The 19,171-nt window shown below is 57.2% G+C and overlaps 1 protein-coding gene across 28 annotated transcripts in view; it reads right to left on the bottom strand.

Moving 5' to 3' along the window:
* Positions 1-13,978, bottom strand: part of CACNA1G (calcium voltage-gated channel subunit alpha1 G) — a 68,261-nt gene extending 54,283 nt beyond the window's left edge. For 20 of the 28 annotated variants that reach the window (XM_023732623.1, XM_023732627.1, XM_023732626.1 and 17 more), the window contains exons 1-7: positions 13,374-13,615; positions 6,014-6,125; positions 5,734-5,867; positions 4,541-4,638; positions 1,835-1,994; positions 848-1,148; positions 579-671 (exon numbers count right to left, since the gene is read on the bottom strand). In XM_023732623.1, coding sequence (XP_023588391.1) covers positions 579-671; positions 848-1,148; positions 1,835-1,994; positions 4,541-4,638; positions 5,734-5,867; positions 6,014-6,125; positions 13,374-13,615 — 1,140 coding nt within the window. Of the gene's footprint in view, positions 1-578; positions 672-847; positions 1,149-1,834; positions 1,995-4,540; positions 4,639-5,733; positions 5,868-6,013; positions 6,126-13,373 lie in introns of all 28 variants that reach the window. The other 8 variants (XM_023732631.1, XM_023732628.1, XM_023732621.1 and 5 more) reach the window with 1 other exon arrangement.
* Positions 13,979-19,171: the final 5,193 nt, after the last annotated feature.

The following is a 19,171-nucleotide window of genomic DNA, read 5'->3' on the forward strand; positions in this document are numbered from 1 at the left end:
TAAATATTGTTACTTTTGCCTCTGTCTTCTGCCCTCATAAAGTCCTGGGATTTCTGAGATGGAAGGAACCAGAGATCATGCAGTGTTTCTCAGCATTAAATGATCAGAATTTGGGGTGGGACAATTTTTTTCGGCAGGATTGTTGTTTCAGGCTGTTTAGCATCCCCCTCCCCACTCTCTGCCCAACAAAATGTCCAGGGAACTCCCCTAAGCCTCACGAAAAACAAAAACCACCCATTGCCATTTCCAAATGTCCCGTCGGGGAGGGTATTGCCCTGGGTTGAGAAATCATCCGTTTTACAGAGGTGTGGGATGAGGCTGGGGCCTCGTGGGAAATAACTCGCCCAAGGTCACATGGTGGTTTAAGTGGTAGGACCAGCCTTGACCTTGGATTCCCTCCTGACTCGTCATCTGGGGTCCTTTTACTACATGAAAGCTGCTCTCACTGCCTGTATCTCTATGGATGGGACATGTCCCGAAGCTAAGAACTTCAAACCCAGCAGCCGTTTCTCTCTCTGGACTCCCTCACCCGTTTCCCCAGGATGCCTCCCCCCGCCGGGGCCTGAGGAGTCACTCACGATGATGAGAAGAATGAAGTAGATGAAGTTGTAGAAGGAATGAGCATCCATCACAAAGTACATGATGTCCACCCAGCCCTCCAGCGTGATAACCTGGACGGAGGCAGAGCGGCAGACTGACCCTGGCCCCAATAAGCCTCCTAAGGCTCCTCCAGGGGCCCTGACCCCACACCACCCCTAAGAAAGACCACTCCAAGCTGGACGGTGTCCTGGGACATGCATCTGGGCAACCGTGCAGCCCTGATCTCCCGGTGCCCAGGCTGCCCCACCTGGAAGATGGCAATCCAGGCGTAGCCGATGTTGTCAAAGTTGATGGCGCCCTTGAAGGGGTTGTGCTCCCCCGCGGAGCAGTTGGTGTAGTACTGGTTCCAGTTGACACAGGTGGTGTTGCTGGAGCTGTTGTAGGCGTCGTAGTCCAGCCCACAGGGCGGGCCACCACCGCCCTCCCCGCGCAGTGTGGGCACGCTCCGGCAGGACCGCATGCCGTTCTCACGCGGCTGGGAGCAGATGAAGGGGCTCTCATCCTCATTCTCCGTCTGGTAATAGCGCTCCAGGTCTACACTCAGGGGGCTATAGGTGGGAAGGGGACAGGGATGAGGTTGGGGAGCAGGGTCGTCCATGGAGAGCGCCCAGGAAGCGGGGGCTAGGTAAGGGGGTTGAGGCATGCACGATGAACAGGGCAGAAGGACCAAGAGTGAGGCTGGGGCAGGGAATTGCGAGTATGCATCTGGAGGCATTGAGCGTGCAGAGAGTGAGCATGACGCTCCAGGGTTGGGGATTGGACGGCTATGCCCTCGATTACTGGGATTCAATCTCTGCTGCACAAGAGAATCACCAGAGGAGCTTTAAAAAATTCCCACGCCCAGGCTGAACCCCAGACCAATTAAATCAGAATCCCCGGGGTGGGATCCAAGCATTAGTAAGTTTTAGAACTCAGGTGAAATCAGGGGTGGAAAGGAGGAATGTGCTATCACAGTACAGGGAGAGCAATTAGGGTCACATAACAATGTATGTAAAAATTTTTGTATGAGAGACTAACTTGAATCGTAAACTTTCACTTCAAGTACAATTAAAAAAAAAAAAAAAATCCCCAGGTGACTCCAATGGGTAGCCAAGTTTGAGAACAAGTTGACAGGGGGGCAGGGCGGGGGGAAGGTTGGTTGTTAATAGCAACAGGAATGGGGGGGTCTAAGGAAGGTCCCAGTCCCGCAATCACTCCCAGGTCAACAGGTCAGCCCTCTCTGTCCACCACTCACAGGCTAAAATTCTCAGGCAGGAAGCATCGGTTACGGAGCAGCCCGGCCCAGAGCTGGACGCCAACGATGCCGAAGATGAAGAAGACGAAGAAGCAGAGCAGCAGGACATTGCCCAGCATGGGCAATGTGTCCAGCAGCAGCGTGACAAGGATGCGCATGCCTGTGGGGGCAGAAGCCACGCTGGGGCCGCCAGGCTGGCCAGGCTAGGCTGGCTGCCACGGGCCTGGCAGTGCTCCCAGAGGGGCCCACCAGGGACTGGGGCTGAGGCACCCCGGCTCAAGACGGAGGGGAGACCAGCAAACACCTCTCGCTCCCCAGGAAGCCCCGGCAGCGCCTGCCCCCACTGACGATCCCCCTTGGCTCTTCCGGGACCACCAACCAGGAACCAGTGGAACTGTGGTTTCCAGGGTACTCTCGTGCCAGGCATCCCACCTAAGCCTCCCAACCTCATCGCAGTGTGGGTGATAGCCTTCCAATTTACAGAGAAGTCCGAGGCTCAGAAAACAGACATCACTTGTCCAGCCAGGGTCACAGTGCTGCTAAGGCAGGTGCCAGGACTTAAATCCAGGCTTTCTGCTTTCGCAATCTACTTCCCAACACACACACACACAGACACCACACACCACACACACACACACACACACACTCCCCTCCTACTTCTTCCTCTCACCAGACACAGTCATCTGACCTTTCTAAGTTATTACCATCGGGATCACTGGGGAAACTGAGGCAGAGAATGCCAGGAAGGAGGTTGGCAGGCAGAATCTCACCATGAGAGCCAACCCTTCTGCAGGGGACAAGATGCCCTGTGCTTCACCATGGTTATGAGTCCCCCTCCCCCACCCCAACCCCCAGGTTCCACAAGCAGGACCTGAAGAGACACATCACTGCCTTCTCAGGAGTCCATCAATAGACAAAACACACACACACATATACACACACAGGGAAAGCCACTGAAAAATCACCCCTGCCAGCCCTGTTAGGGACACTTCCCTCTCTCCACTTTGCAGGTCTAGGACCCAATCAGCCCACTTGGTCTGAAGCAGCCCCCAGACCACAATGCCCTTGTCTGGGTATGTGGGGTGTGTGTGTGTGTGTGTGTGTGTGTGTGTGTGTGTGTGTGTGTGTGTGTGTGGTGTGAGGTGCAGGCCTGTCAAGCAGACAGGCCTCTAATGACAGGTTTTGATCCCCAAGTGCCACCTATAGTCTCCTGCCCACCCCCCACCGGGGAAAAAGCTTCTAAGAAGTAGCTAATTAACCCTCTGGGTGACTACAGCAGCCTTCCAGCCCACCTTCTCGTCCCTCTCCCCCTCCTCCAGCCTCATCCCCCTCAGCTCCTCTGTGCTCCGACTGAGATCAGTTCCTCAGGGTTTTCATTAAGGGAATTACACCGGTAGTTAGACAGAGGCCTATAAATCTGCCAGCCATCACCTGGGGCGGGAGAGGAGGTGAAGGCATACTCCCCACCCCCGGTCTGGAGCCCCTGTTAACACCCACACACCCGATGCCACAGCTCTGCCCACCCACAGGGGGCCTGCATCTCACACACCGCGCGCGCACACACACACACACACACACATACACCACACACCCAGAGGAGACCTGCACCTCACACACCACACACACACACACACACCCCACACACCCAGAGGCAGCCTGCACCTCACACACCACACACACACACACACATACACCACACACCCAGAGGAGGCCTGCACCTCACACATCACACACACACACCACATACCCGGAGGAGACCTGCACCTCACACATCATACACACACACCACATACCAGAGGAGGCCTGTACCTCACACACCACACACACACACACACACACACACACACACAACATACCCAGAGGGGGCCTGCATCTTACGTACCATACACAGCACACACACACACACACACACACACACACACACACACACACACGCACCCAACAAAAGGGGGCTGCTGTTACATCCAGGCACGGAGCCCCAGAAACATACCCCCACCCCCACTCTTGGGACCGCAGCAGGGACCATCTGCAGCTTGCGTAGGTTGAGGAGTTGCAAAGGGGCCTGAGCAAGGGTGGGGGGGGGCAGGATGGAGGGGGAGCTAGAGCTGCCAAAGCCTTGCTGGCTCGGGAAACCTATGCGGTTTAATTTAGATAATGGTCCCCGCAGTTGCTGCGACGGGCTAGAGCGGGGTGGGGAGGAGGAAAGGGACACGGCAGGGAGGGTGAGGCATGGAGTGGCCTTGTCTTGAGAGCGGTCATGTTGAGTGTGGCCAGTGGGGTTTCACCAGTGAGACCCAGGCTGAGTGCATGCTGCCTCCCCTCCTGCTGGCCCGCTCACCTCTCCCACCCCGTGCCCACCCCACCCTGATTCCGCTAGCGCAACTGGTCATCTAGGTGGAGGGAAAGGGCCTTCTGAGACATTACTGAGACCCTGACCCCAAACCAGACTGAAATGACAGCAGGAGGAGGGTCTTTCCAGTTAACCCTTACAGTGCCAGAGCCAGGGGCTCTGTCTGGCTTCAGCGTTCCCAGCCTCCCTACTGAGTCCTTCCCAGAACGACTGCCTCAGAATGCTGGCAAAGTACCGGCCTCCACCAGGCCTGTGCTTGATCAGGTGAGGACGTGGTGGTAGGACCGGGATCTGAAATTGTCACATTTCCTCTTGGGGCTCTTTGTCTAGGGGCTGGGGGCTGAGGGGTCACTCACTGGGCACCCGGTTAATGGCCCTGAGCGGTCGCAGCACACGGACTGTCCTGACAGCTGAGAAGCTGACGTTCTGCAGGTCCAGCGAATATTCCAGCATCCTGCAGGGAGGGGCCCAAAGGGAGGCCAAAAGAGGTCAATGAGGAAGCCTGCTGTGGGAATGGCAGCACGACGTCTGACTCCACCCCCTCCTCCACAAGGGACCCTGGAGGTTGGTCTCTCTGTCTGGGGACGTCCCCAAGCCAAGGACAGACTTCCCCTCAGAGAATGGAGGTAGAACAAGGAGGAGGGTGTGAATGAAGGGACCATGAAATTCAGAGTACATGCAGCCCCCGGGTTACGAACAGGATTCACTCCTAACTGTCTTTAAGTCGAATTCGTAGGTAAGTCAGAACAGGTACATACAGTTCTTATTTAGCATCAGTCAGTCAAACATTTGTCTTAGTATACAGTACATATTTTACCTTTCTACGCATATAAAACACTTAAACACTTCCAAATACACTAAAACATCTTAAACATAATAATACAGTACCTAAAAATAATACAGTAATAATAAAAGTAACTACATATTGTACTGTACTGAACAGAGACAGAGACCTGTGTACGTGTATAGGTATACAATACTGTAAAAAAATTAAATAAACAGTTCTTAAAACAGTTTAGATAGAAAAAAAGAAAAAAGATCACGATTAAAGGTTAACACTCTCATTATTATGAACCACTGTATTTAACTCAAATTTTAAATGTAATAGGCTTTATGGCAGTCTGTTCTTAAGTACGAGTTGTCTATAAGTCAGATGTTCTTAAGCTGGGGACTTACTGAACTGGCCAGCGCACTTCAGGCAGGACAACCTCAGGCCCTTAGTGGGCGCCAGTCGCTAATTTCAACTCATGGCGACCTCACGTGTGTCAGAGTAGAACTGTGCTCCATAGGGTTTTCAGTGGCTGATTTTTTTGGAAGTAGATTGCCAGGCCTTTCTTTCTAGGAGCCTCGAATAGACTCAAACCTCCAACCTTTCAGTTAGCAGCTGAATGTGTTAATCATTCGCACCATCCAGGACTCCCCTTAGTGGGTGGCTAGGGAGAAAGCAGGGGCTGTGGTTGGGCTGTGGGGGAATGGGAGTCTAGAACCCCGGCCCTGGGGAAGGGACTGATCTGACCCATTGCTCTCCCTCCCCAATACAGGCCCTCACCCCGCAATGACGATGAAAAAGTCAAGTCGGTTCCAAGTGTCTCCCAGGTAACACTTTTTCCCGAAGATACCCAAGGCCACCATCTTCACCACCATCTCCACAGCGAAGAAGGCAAAGATGAAGTCATCAAAGGCCTGATGTGGGGACAAGAGACTGCTGAAACTGAGGGGTGGGGAACACCCCCCTAGCCCCAACCTCCACCAGTGGAGGCAGGTCCCCCTGCAGACAAGGAGCCAGGGGTGTTAGGATCACGAACTCACTCCCCCACCCTGCCCCACACCTGCAGGATCCGGCAGCGCTGGGAGTCACAGGCGATGTCCTCACACGGCCGGAACATGCCCAGGGTCACACAGTTGAGCAGGATGACCAACATGCTGATGCGCTCGAACCAGGTATCGGAGCGGTCAAGGAAACAGCTAGCCGGGGCTGGAGCTGAACCCATTTCTCCATCCTCACCCTACCACCTCCTGCCTGTTGACCTCCCAACCCCACTGAAGATGACTGGCTGGTAACCAGGTTGTTGAGGGACCCTGGCCTACACATCACACCAGTCCCCAGGCCCAGGCCTATCTTGGTCACCTCACCTCTCTGGAGCCAGCTTCCTCCTCCGTAAAGTAGAAGAAGCCACAAATACCCTGACTGTTTGCACAAGCCATTTGGAGGAAAAAATCGATCATGCTTATGGAAATGCCAGCCACCAAGAGTTTGCAGCTGAATCTGAATCCTATTCTCCCTACCTCACAGGGAAGATGTGAGAAGCAAATGAGATAATGTATGTGAATGTGTTACACAAACCTAAAGCTGTATTATGCCTGCCTTACAGTTTACCAAGCACCTTCTCACAATGCCACATTTAAGGCTCACAGCAGCCTCGTAGAAGTATCCGGGGTAGGTAATTCTATTTCCCAGAACCCAAGGAAACTGACGCCCAGAGAGCCGAAGTCATGTGCTAAAGGTCATGTCAGAAGCCAGGACGGGAGTGAAGTTTCCCAGCTGCTAATGTGAGGTGCTTTCCTCTGCACACCATAGCTGCTCAGGCATGCAGGAAGGGCTGCCGTGACTCTCCTAGCACCAGATGGATGGAGAGGCAGGCACCGAACAGCAAGCGGGTCTACAGCTGCAGTCCCCTGCAGCCACAGCACCCAGAATCCAAGCCTGCCTCTTCTTCCACCAGCCCCCGTCTCTTAAAACTATCCAAATTCCGGGGTCACGGCCTCAGATGGTCTCTAGACACGTTCAGGCATTTCAATAATGAAGACCCACTACATGCCAGACACGGTGCTAGGCACAAGCCCCCATCCCACGCAGAGTGGACAGTACTCCACACATATCAGCCAGGCCACCATCACACCTTGTGACTTCCAGCAAAATCCTAGCCCAGATGGGCTAAATCAGACTCCATTCTGCAACAAGAAGCAGTTCCTTCTAGACCCTGGCTCTTTCCACGTAGTGGATTCTGTTGAGGGACTCGCTTCCAGCCCATCAGCAGAAGCATGTACAAAATAACTCTGGACCTTAGAAGGTTCCAGGCAACAAATCCACCGATAAGTGACCAAGCATCTCATTTTTCTCAAGGAAAATATCTGGGTTATGAGAGGGGTGAGGGAGAACAGAGAGGCTAGAAATAGACAAACAGAGATGGGGATCAGGGAAAGAAGAAGGCCTAGGGAATGGGAGGGGGTGGGTATCATGCAGCCCAAGGTGAGACCCACCAAGCCAGACTCAATGGGGGTGGAAAAGGGCCCAGAGCAGATGATCGACCTTCCTGTCTCATCCCCACTCCTGGAACGAGAAGGCTTTGGCCAGGCATGAGGGAGCAGCAGGAATGCCCAGGGACCCATGGACCTTCCTCCTAGCTGGTTCCAGGCATACCCCAGCTCTGTCCGGAATCCCAGATGGAGGTCCACGGCTCCCTCTGTTCCCTCACTATCCTCCTACCCTCGTCTCTCTTATGGGTCCTTTTCCCTTGGACTCCCCCGGACCTCTCCCTGGTACTTGAGAAGTTCCGAGGAGCCACAGTCCCCCTCACCTATGCCACCTTACAAGAGTAAGTTAAAAGAAAAACTGTCTAGGTTTTGCGGGGTAAGTGGATGGAAGGGGGAAATAAAATGAGTGCTGTGTTTCCATGGAGCTGTTTTCCTGAGTGGAACCAGGGCCCAGTGAATCTCTCCTCAGAATGGGGTCAGCCAGGGGTCGCCCTGGAAAAAAGGGGACAGGGAGGGAGCTCCCTTGGAACCATCATCTGGAAAGGAAAGGGCACGATTACCCTCAAGAACTGGCCTACTTTCCCAAGCTAGCCCCTTCTCCTCTGCAGGGGAAGGGGATTTGGGTGGGGCCTGTAGGAGCAGACGCCCCTATGTGAAGGAGGGTGGGGAGTTCTCTTGGGAAGAGGGACTGCCAGAGTACCTCCTAGGACACCTGTTTGGATCCCTCCAGTGGCAGTGATTCCATCATGTTACAGTCACCTGTGGACTTGTCTCATCTCCCTTGTTGGGCTGCGGGCTCCTGGAAGGCAGGGGCACTCTGATGCATCATCATGTCCTCTATAGAGCTTACAACAGTGCCTGGCACGCAGCAGATGATCAATATGTGGGAAGAATGAGTGAGTGAGTGAATGAATGAATGAATGTCCCTGCCTGGAAGCCAGGTGTGCCTCCCTATTCATGTTCTCCTGCCTCATTTGCCTTGATAATGATGCATTGATTGTAACCATGGTGGGGGTGAGGGAAAGGCAGGAGTGACACCATTAAGGAGCTGTCCCACCTTCTGTTCTCACCTTACACATGCTCAGACGGGGGCTTCTTATGGCTACAGTCTGCCTCCAAACAACCTCACCCCCAGCCCTTAACCCTGGAAGCCCCTTCTCGAGCACCTCTTTGGCAATCCAACTTACTCCCAGGTACATCCTGCCTTCTCTCTACCTCTCTCCTTTCACTACAGGTAAATATAAATGGAAAGGGAAGAGACCAAGGCACAGGAATATTTAAGACAACCTGAATCAATGAATAATGAACTCTCATGAGCAGGGAGTAGGGGGTCTTTCACCTTTCTCAGAGTGGGGCTCGTTTCCCTGGGAACATGGCCGTATGTCACTGTGTGATGTTCCTCTGTTGCCATAACAACCGGAGGATGTGTCACCAGGTGGTGTGGATTGGTTGCCATAGTAATTAAAGGGACCCCCTCACACATGAACTCCCCTTACTCAGGCTGCTGTCTTGTCCTCATGCCAGGAAGGGGAAGTGGGGAGACCCACAAGTTATCAGGTTGGTGGAAACCATGTGACAAATCTCCATGACAACCAAGGGAACGGGGGACACTGGTTGCCATAGTGACTATAAGAGACCTGTGCAGTCACATGTCTACTGTTGCTATGGTTACTGTCCAGGCTGGAGTGGATCCCAAAGGGGGAGGTGGGGACAAGAGAGGGGAGGATCTTTCTTCTCACAACCCACCATCAAAAGCAGAGAAAAAGGAAATGGCAGGGAGAGGAGCCTCACTTCCATCCCTCCTCCTTTTTCCCTCCTGGGAGAGAGAACTAGAGCATGTTATCTCCACAACTGAGTCCTCTCCAATGGGTTCTATCTAGAGCCTTGCCTACCCGGCAGCTGTAAGAGTGAGGGAGGTGGGGAGAGGAGGGAGGAGGGCTGGGGTAACTCCAGGGGCACAGGGGCTCCAGGCATGAACTGAGGAGAGAAGGCCCTCCAGCCTCCTCATTCCCTAGTAGGAGCCTGGAAATCTGAAACCCAGGAACACTGAGGGGGAAATGGGCCCGGACCCAAGAATCCTGGTCTCCTAGTAAGGGTTGGGAAGGTGGGGTGGGGGCAGGTCCTTCTCTCAGCCAACCCAGGGGCAGGCTGGTATCCATTGGATTAGGCAATCCCAAGAGGCTCTCCAGCACAAGGCTGAAAGGGGGATTCCCCCAGCCAAGTGCCACCCCCCCCCCAGAACTCCTATGAGCCCGTTTCCCTGTGGTTTCCCCCACCAGCCCCAGTCCAGTATGTGGGTGTGTGGGGAGAGAGGTTTCCAGCTGAACCGAAAACTGAAGCCCGCTGAAAGGCAGCCGGCCCCACCCAGAGACAGAGACGTGAGACACAGAGACACAGAGAGACGGCCACTGGAATCTTTGGGAGGGGAAATAGGCCAGAAATCTGATTCAAATGTCTGTGACTCAGTGTGTGTGTGTGTGTGTGCGCGCGTGCGTGTGCGCATGTCTGCGTGTGTGAGCAGTTGTGTCTGTCGCCATCCTAGCTGAGGCAGGCAGGGCGGGGTGAGTGCTGGGGCGGAAGCAGGCGAGGGGTGAGGGGGGGCTATGTAGCAGGGGTAATCCCAGGAATGGCTCCAACTGGCACTAGGGATGATGGGGAGTCCCCCAACAGTGCGGTAGAGCAGAGTGGGTGGGAAAGAGTGTGTGTATGACCCAGAAGTGTGCCTGGGTCAGAGAGGATGCCAAGGGGTGTTCTGTGCTCCCAATATCCTGTCCAATTCTCCAGAACCCCCTCTGAAGAGCCTTGAGCTTGAAAATAGGAGGAGGGATTGGGGAGAAGACAGGGAGCACATCCCTGCCCCCATTTCCTCTGAAGACTAAAATGGAGATTTCTCCATAAGGTAAGAGAAGCAGGCAGACTTAGGGCACTGGGACAGTAGCAAGGAAGGCTCCTGAAATTCCTGGTGCCCTCTCCCCTCCAGACACACACTCTCAGCCATGCACAGTGACGCACGAGCACCACTCACACTCGCTTCTGGAAGCCATTAGGGCTCCTGCCGTTCAGGCCTCCCCCTTCTCCCCCCACTCCTGGCAGGCTCCCCTCTCCCCCTCTGGCCCCCCTCCCACTCCCTCTCTCGGCATCCCAAATGCCAGCCTGTGATTTCCAAATGAGAAAAAGCTGTGCTGGGCTCTGAGCTTGGAGAAACTCCTACACAAACTTCCAGATGTGACACAACAGCCGGGGAGGGAATGCTCAGGATCTCCTTCCAGGGAGAGGAAACACACTCCCTCACACTTGAAGAAACAGAGACTGGAAAGTCCAACACAGACTCCTCTATAACCTGCAAGGAAGCAGGGACCGTTCCGACTCTGAGCTGACTGCCCATGAGCACCCCTGGTCTCCTCAGTACCAAAACACGCCCTTCTGAGAGCTTCTTCCTTTTGCTGCCTCCCCTCCAACGCACACATACACACTCACACATACACATCAATTCCTACCTGGGTCTAGATCTTTTCTCTAGGAAACCTGATCTGTTAAAGAGGCTAAGAGCAGAGGAGCCGAGAAGACTGACGAACTCACCAACAAGAGCCCCACAAGCTTACAAATGAACGAGACTATGTAATGGAGGGTGTCCTTATGTCTCTCAGGCTCCAAGGTACAGAGAAGAACCTTGTGGAGACCAGAGAGGCTTCACAGACACCAAACAGAGTGAAAGGGAAAGACTGAGGCCCAAGAGTCATTTCAGAGCCTCTGATGGTGACAGTACAGGTTTCCCTTGGAACTCAGGTGCGATGGTGGGGGGTGGGCAGAGCTTAGGCAGTCCCCTTGCCATGAAATTGTTCTCAACCCATCCTCAGCCAACCCAGGCTTGGCAGCTCGTCCTGACCTACTGATGCTGATGCCCCACGCCCTAGACTACTGCCCCCCAGAGGTAAGCCGGCTCCCCCACCCCCAAGATGAGCTCTGGGCTCCCACCTCTCTTCTCTCATTCCAGCTGTCTCCACTTGCCCCCTGCAGGACCCCTCTAGAAAGAAGCTTGCCCCTTGAGTCTCCATTAGCACATGAAGATAGGGCAGGTGGGGAGAGATTCTAGCCAAGAGGTTTGTTTTGGGGGCGGGATGAGAAGAAAGAGGGGAAACAGGCCTCTCCACCTCCCCTGGGACCCCTGGGGGGAGGGGAAGAAGGCTGATTCATTTTCTCATTCCTGGAGCGAGTAGGTGGTTGGGTCAGAGAGGAGGGATGCTCAGAGCCCATTCTTAGGAGGGACACTCATTCCCCATCTCCATCTCTGCCATGGAGAAAGGGCTCAGAGGGGGGCCCCAGAACATAAGATGTACCCATTTGGCAAGTCTACGGACTTCCAAGGCCCTCACTTCTCTCTGCAGCTCAGAGAGAAAGGAAGAATGGGCAGGAGGTGGGGAGAGGATACAGTGAGGGGAGCTTCCCAAAGACCCGTGGAGTGGTGAGGATGGGGGTGAGGGCAAGCTCACAGCCTTGCTCTGCGCACTAGAAGCAACAGAGCTGCAGAGAGGGAGGGCAGTATCATGCTTTCCCCCTTACCCAAAGCTGAGTCCTGGCTGGGACCCAAGCGGCTACAAGAGGGACCCACCCTGGGTCCCAAAGAGCCTCTGAGCTGGGAGGAAGGAGCTAGGAAATCTATCAAGACCTGGAATGGTAGCGCACCGCCCCCCCCCACCCCCTTCCGCTGGTGGCAGGACCCACCCGGTAGCCAGGAGCCCTGGCATTAGTCAAGCAACGCTTTGTGCGAGGGGTGGAGGGGGAGGGGCCTGGGGGTGTCGGGGGAGGGGCTGGGGTCTTCCCTACAGCTCTAGATTGGGCAGCGAGGACAGTGCCAAATTCATCTCCCTGGAAAGTGGGGCTTGCAGCCGCCAAACCTATCTGCCCGAGTGTGTCTTAGACACCCGTTCACAGAAGCACTGTTCCCCCAAATACTTTCGGAGGTCTACGGTCAGTGTACCGGCTCTGAGAGCAGAGGGGAGCGTTCCGTGTTTGTGAAAGGGGAGGAGTAATTTGGGCTTGCTTAATCCCATCCCCCCCTTCGCCCGAGCTCCGACCGCGGTCTTTCCCTCCACAAGACAAAATCCAGCTTACAAAACTCACCAACCCAACCTTCTGCACCCCGCATGGAATAAAGAATGGGATGGATGGAGGGACGATGGGCATTGGGACTCAACTGAAAGGGGCTCGACTTGGGCTCTGAGGGCAGACAGCTGGCTCCGTCCACATCTTGTTCTCATTCTGCGCCCTGACATCAGCCGCGGCCGGAATCTCCTTGCTGTTCCTCCAACCCGCGCGGGGGGGCGGGGGGTGGATAGGACCTGGTCCCCGCCCCCCAAATCTCTCCCTCTGGGTCAGTAAAATCCTCAGCTTCGAGGATCAGGTGAGGAGGATTGGACCCCAGAATCCGCCGCAAACTTTGGGGCGGCGGGGTAGGAGGGAAACCCAAGAGATTGCGGTCCCCCTCCCCCGTTCCCGCAGCTTCCTCTCCCCCACCCCCCCACCGCCAATACTCGGGAACCAAACCCAGCTCGCTAACCGGCGGGCAGGCAAAGTAGAGCCCCCAGGCTCCCGAAGCTTCCCACATCTGGAGGATGATGACCCTCCCCTGCCCACATCTGGAGAGCATCCAGCTGCGAACCAGCGGGGAACGTCTCCTCTCCTTCCCTGGCCTTGATCCCACCCACTCAAGGAGGGCTGAGGTGTGTGTACGGCGGTGGGGTTCGCCAGGAGTATCCGATTGACATGCCCGGGTCCCCGCTCTCACTCCGGCCCCCTCCTCTCTTCATCAGCCACCCTCTCATCTCCCCACCTTCCAGGCTCACTTCTCCGACTCACCTGGCTTTCGGTCCCCGCCGGCGGCGCGGCCCGCCCCCCTCCAAGCCCCCCAGCCTGCCGTTGTGCCCCGAAGGATATGGGTTACAGACCGTGCGGAGACACCAGCTCCGCGGGCGGCTGTCCTGGCTCAAGTAGAAGAAAACCACGGGGGCCAGCGCTGGGTAGGGCAGCCCCTCCGCCTCGGAATCCGCGCTGCCGGGGTCCTTCTCCACCGACCCTGGCCCCGTCCGGCCCCTGGCCCCCGACAGGTCGTTGAGCCGCATGAAGCTCCGGGGCTGTCCCGACTCCTCGGCGCCCGCTCCATCCTCCTCCTCGTCCATCCTCTGGCCAGCTGGGGCCCCGGGCGGTCCAGAGAGGGGCGAGCGGCGCCCCTCAGAGGAGGTGTCCTCACGCAACCGGGGGGGCCCGGCGAGGGTGCATCTGGGGGGCTCTAGGGCGCAGGCTGAGCCCCCGGAAGGGCCAGTTCAGCCCAGCTCCCCCTGCCCGCAGGGGCATGCTGCCCGCGGGGCGCCGGGCCGCAGAGGAGCCCCGCCCGGCGAAAGTCCCGCTTCCCCTGGGCCCCCGGGGCCAGCTGGCCGGCTACCCTTCACTTTGTTCCGGCTTCCTCGCTTCGCGCCCAGGTTCTGGCCGCCGGATTCGGCGCCACCTTCGGGGAAGCGGCCCCAAGACGGGGAGAGAGAAGGGGGGCACCCGGCAGAGGGCGGGGGGTCCGGGGAGGGTTGCCCCCTCTTCCTGCGGTGCAGCTGGAGCGAGATCTAAGGGGTCAGCATCGTCCCGGCTCCGCGCCAGCCGCGGCGGGGGGAGGGGAGGAGGGCTCTCTTTGGGGGTGGGCTTGGAGGGGGTGGGGGGTCAGCTCCTTCCTCCGCCCCGCGGCCGGCTCACGGTCCGGGAGGGGCAGGGAGACGGTGGAGGGCCGTCCGGGGCGGGCGTGGAGGCGAAGATGCCGCCGCCGCAGCCGCCGCGGTAGCTGCCGCTGCCGTAGCTGTCGCCGGCGCCACTGACTCCTCGGGCCGAGACGCGGAGCGAGCGAGCGAAAGCGGCGGCGAGAAGCCCGGCGCACACCACAGCTGGATCCCTCACTCCAACTTCAAGCCTCGGCCCCGCCTCTCCCCTGCCAGCCTCTCAGCCAATGGCGGCGCGCCGCCAGCCTGGAGTGGCGCGTCCATTGGCCGGCAGGCGTGGCAGTGCGAGCGGGGATGCCGAGGGAGAGAACCACAGCTGGAATCCGGTTCCCACCCCAAAACCCAGGACCGCCTCTCTCCCCTCCTCTTGCCTCAAGGTCCGCTCCCGAACACTGGAGCCAATCAGACGGCCGCCCAGACCGAACCCACTTTCCTATTGGCCGCTGCGGTCTCTGGAACTCCCCTGAAAGGAACCCCCTGGAATCAAAGGGTTCCGCGCGGGGTCCCGGAGTAGCGCCGTAGGCCCCCAAGCATCCTTTGTCCACGACCTCCGCATTGGACCGCAGCCGGAAGGTGGCGCTCAGTTCTGGGTCGGCCTGGAGGTGGGCGGCCCGGGGGTGAAGGATGTGACCAGGGTCCCAGAGCGAAATCCCAGGTCTCCACCTGGTTAATCGGCCACCCTGGAATAGAGCCTGGGAGCAGGACTAGGAGAGGAGGAGTGGAGCAGGGCGTCCCGGGGGTGTGGCTTCAGGCTGGAGGGGACGGGCCTTGGAAGCAGGCGGAGCCAGGGAAAGGCCCCGGTAGGCATGGTCTGAGCGTGGCTGACACCTACCCCCTCAGTTATTTGGTCCTGCCCCTAGGTCCACTTCTGCGACTTTGACCCTGACCTTCTAACCCCAATCCGCTGGCCCTGACCTCACCTTTACGCCCCTGGGCTTCATTCCTTCTGCGTCTAGGTGTCTTTAGGAGGTGTCGACCCCACGCGGGGCCTTTGTGCTTGAACACGTGGCCTCGGACAGGTCGCGCCCTAGCGCAGAACCCGAATCCTGAGAAGCAGCTGCAAGGCTGAGCGAGGCCCCTGCAAAGAGCCCTGTGGGAGCCGCGAATGTGTGCGGTGGGGAGGGAGGGGAAGAAACACAGAACTTGGCCTTGAAGACTCTTAACCTGTAAAGCTCCCACCCATCCCCCACTCCGTGCCTCAGTTTTACCTCCTCCAGTCCCAGTATGGCTTTGGGAAGGGCTGTCCATGGGACAAGAGCTTCGCGAGGCTGCTCCTTCAGCTCACCTCCAACTTACCTGGAGCCGGTCCTAGCGGGTCTGCGGCTACCCACTAGGGCACACGCACGCGCAGACCCCGGCCCTCGCCCCGCCTCACCTCCCCGAGTGTCCGGGCTCAGTCAGCTCCAGCATCCTCCCGCTGCCGATGCCACCCCAAGAGGCGGTGGGTACCCCGGAGCGGAGCACAGCGGGAGTGCTGGGCCGTGTGGGTGGGAGACAGAGAGGGTTAAACGTCGGGAAGTATTTCCCCAACATCTGCAGGAGGTAGACCCGGAGGAATCGAGCGGCTTAGTTCCTTCCCCTGAGACTTCGGGGCGCCTACGCCACTGCGGAGAAGCAGAGGGATCGCCCTGATGACCTCCGGCGCCCTCCCGACTCCCGAGGGTTTTTCACTCGCTGGAGGCTGCGCCACCCACACGGCCCCGACGCGCCTCGCGCTGCGTGGGGCTGGGGGTGTCGCCGCTCCCACCAGGGAAGGGTGACAGAGGGCAGAGCGGCGGCTGCGCTGTTGCCTCGCAGGCTGCCCTTTCGCCGAATCCGGGCACCGAGTTGTGCAAACGAGGCCGGGCTTATTTGCATTTCATGCTAATGAGCACATCCCCTAAGTGCCTTTCTCTCCTGGCGGGTGTTTTCTGCTCTCATTCTGAGCGTGCTGCGCCGGTGTCTTGAACTTCGGGGCCATTCTCTGGGAAAGGGAGCTTGTTTGTGATTAGCACGGGGTGTCTCACACTTCGTCTCTCCTGCTGGCCAGCACGCTGCCGGTAGGCCTACCCTTCCCCTGCCAGGGTCAAGAGGCCCCAGGGCTGGCACGGGGAGGTAGCGACTCTCATCACCCACTCTTTGCAGAGGAGGGAAATGAGGCCAGAGAGGCCTGCCCGGTCCAATGGTGAGGCTCCCTGCCGGGCAGCAGGCTCCACATCCATCATCCAGGCCACCCCTGGTCTCTGGGCTGAACTCTGTTCTAGCACATAGCCAGAAAGGGGGAGCAGGGGCACACACACACACACCATCTGGACAAGCTGACACCCACAGCTACTTCCCTGGGCTCTGGGTCTCGGGGAGACCTGCCACCCACAGCATCCTTACCAGGGGTGGGGTGGAGGGGTGGGACTTAGACATCCAGTCAGAGATGCTCAGGTTAGCCTGAGTGGGAGAGGGAAGCAGGATCCACAGAGAAGACAAAGGAAGCCTGTACACCATCTTGAACTCCTGCCCGCCAAGGTTCAGCTCAGACATCACCTCCTCAGAGTGGTCTTCTTTCAGCAAGTATGACAATGCCTACTAAGTGCCAAGGTGCTGAAGATACAGCAAAGAGCCAGACAAAAGTCTCTGGAACCTCGTAGCACTTAGCCAGGTCTGGAATCACAGTGATGCAAGGATTATCTGTCTCCCCTCTAGGCTGTAGGTTCCCTGAGGGCAGAGGCTATGTCCATTTTACTCATCAGAGTCTAGTGTGTGGCACAGAGCAGATGCTTAATAAATCTTTGTTAGATGAATAACGTCGGTGGGGTGGAGGAGGGGAGGTGGAGAAGAGCAAGAAACTTCTCTCTTTGGGACTCAGTTTTCCAACAAAGAAGTTACCAGGTTGTCCTAAGTGTTGTCTAAGAACTCTCTTGAATTTGAGGGAGAACCTCCTCCACACAGGCCCTGCTCCACCAGCCCCCTCCTGTCCCCTGCAGCCTTCTCCTGCCTCCTCCAGCCCTCTTGCCTTTATCCCTCCCTCGCAGCCCATCTGGCTCCCTCAGGAGCCGAGATAATCTTCACATCTGTGATACTCCGCCCAGTGATGATACAAACAGTATCCCATTTAGTCACCTTAACAGCGTAGGGAGGTGGGTGGTTGTTGCCCCACTTTTCAGATGAGGAAACTGAGCCGCAGGGAGATGAAATTACTTAAGTGACTGGCCAGACTGAGACGCTCTGTTTCCAATGGCCCTGGCCCAAAGCTGCTCCAGGACAGTCCTGCTGGAGAGCCGTGGGCAGGGACCACACCTGAGAGGGAGCAGCAAGGGAAGGGATGCTGCAGCCTTTTACAATCCCACCATCAGAGCAAGATTTGTGTTCAGCCTTGCCCTCTTTAGAGAATGCAAGCACTCCCACGAAAACCAAGCCTTTGGGCCCTACATTCTTCCTCTGAACCAGTTTACAGACTTCTACTGCCATGTGCCTGGTGTTAGGAGAAGGGAAGGGGGAGACACAGCAGAAGGAAAACCGGATGGAGGGGTGGAGAATGCACCCTCTTTCACAGCGGTTCCTGGGCCTCCCTCGGTGGTCTTTATTGTACGTTGAAGGCCCCAGAGAGAACAAGATGTGCTGAGTAGCCTCAGGCCAGTCTCTTACCCTCTCTGAGCCTTGAATGCCTATCTGTATGAGGCTCTTCATGAGGGTCAGTGGGGCCACAGAGGCAAAAGGGCTTTGCAAACTGCCAGACAGTCCCAAAGCCAGGGCTAGGGCTGCCAAAAACGCCATCTGCGCTTCACCACACTCCTCCTCCCTTCTCACAGCACCCCCTCTCCCAGCCCTCTGACTTCCTGGCAAGGCCAAGAGGGCTCCAGCAAGAAAGGGGCCAGCTGACCTTGTTGGCCGGAGCCTTAATCCCCTCCAGATGGGCTGGGTGGCTTGCACTGAAGGACCAGCTGCCCAGATAGAGCTGACCCCGGTCCCAGTGATCATTTGTGGTCATGTGTGACCATGTGCAGGGGGTGGTATGGTCCCCAGCAGCCCTTGAAGTGACTCAGTCCAGCCTCCCAGGTCCTGCCTGCACCCCCCACACACACACACATTGACATCCCCACAAGCAGTGGCCCCATGCAGGCCTCCTTGTCCCAGTGGTCTCTGTTGGCTCTCTGTGCTGCTTGGCTTTGGGGCTATGACAGTGTCCAGGCTCTGTCGACCCCCAGAGGCCCTGGGGGCAGCTCCTTCCCCTCCCCCTGGTCTGTCAGCCCCATCAATCTTCACCTGCCCTTCCCAAAGCAAGCTTCCCACTCCTCTCCCCCGGGGGAAGCTAGATGAGGTTTCTGGGGTCTGCAAAGATATGGGTGCCAAGGGTGAATCCATGAGCATCTCCCAACACGGAGGGGCGGGAGGAGGAGCAGGAAATAGCGGCTCTCTCTGCCCAGGAGGGCTCAGATCCGGGGCAGAGCTCTTTCCCTTACGTGAAAGCAGGGGATGGAGAATATGACCTCTGGCAGGAGGCCCTGGCTCCATCCTGGTGAAGCTGGGGGTTAGGTGGATACCCCAAAAGAAATGTCTTAGTCTTGATAATAGCAGCTCCCATAATGCACAAGGGCATAAGCAAATGCTGCCATTCCATGAAAAATGAAAGCTTACATAAAGCAGTCCTGTCTCTCTCCCCCTTCTCCAGAGGGGAGAATGGGGAAGGGGGGACAGCCTCCTTTCCCAGCCTCCCACTGAGGGTGAGAACTGGTCTTTCCTCGTCCTGGGCCGGTCCCCACTCCCATCCCCATCCTGGCCTTGGCCTGTTCTTGGTGTTGGTCCCTGACCTCGGTTTCGTTCAGGTTGCAGTGACCATGGGTGGGGGGAGGGTCAGCCTGGTGACTCTGGAAGGCAAAGGAGAAAAGGAGAGGACAGAGGGGTCTGCTGGGGGCTCCCAGAGAAAGGGGCCCTCGGCTGCTGGCGCCCAGGTGAGAACCCAGGCCCCTCCCTTACAAGCAAGGCCGAGCCCTGAGGTCACTG

This window comes from Trichechus manatus, unplaced genomic scaffold (genome assembly GCF_000243295.1).
Source record: "Trichechus manatus latirostris isolate Lorelei unplaced genomic scaffold, TriManLat1.0 scaffold00054, whole genome shotgun sequence".
Taxonomy (NCBI): domain Eukaryota; kingdom Metazoa; phylum Chordata; class Mammalia; order Sirenia; family Trichechidae; genus Trichechus; species Trichechus manatus.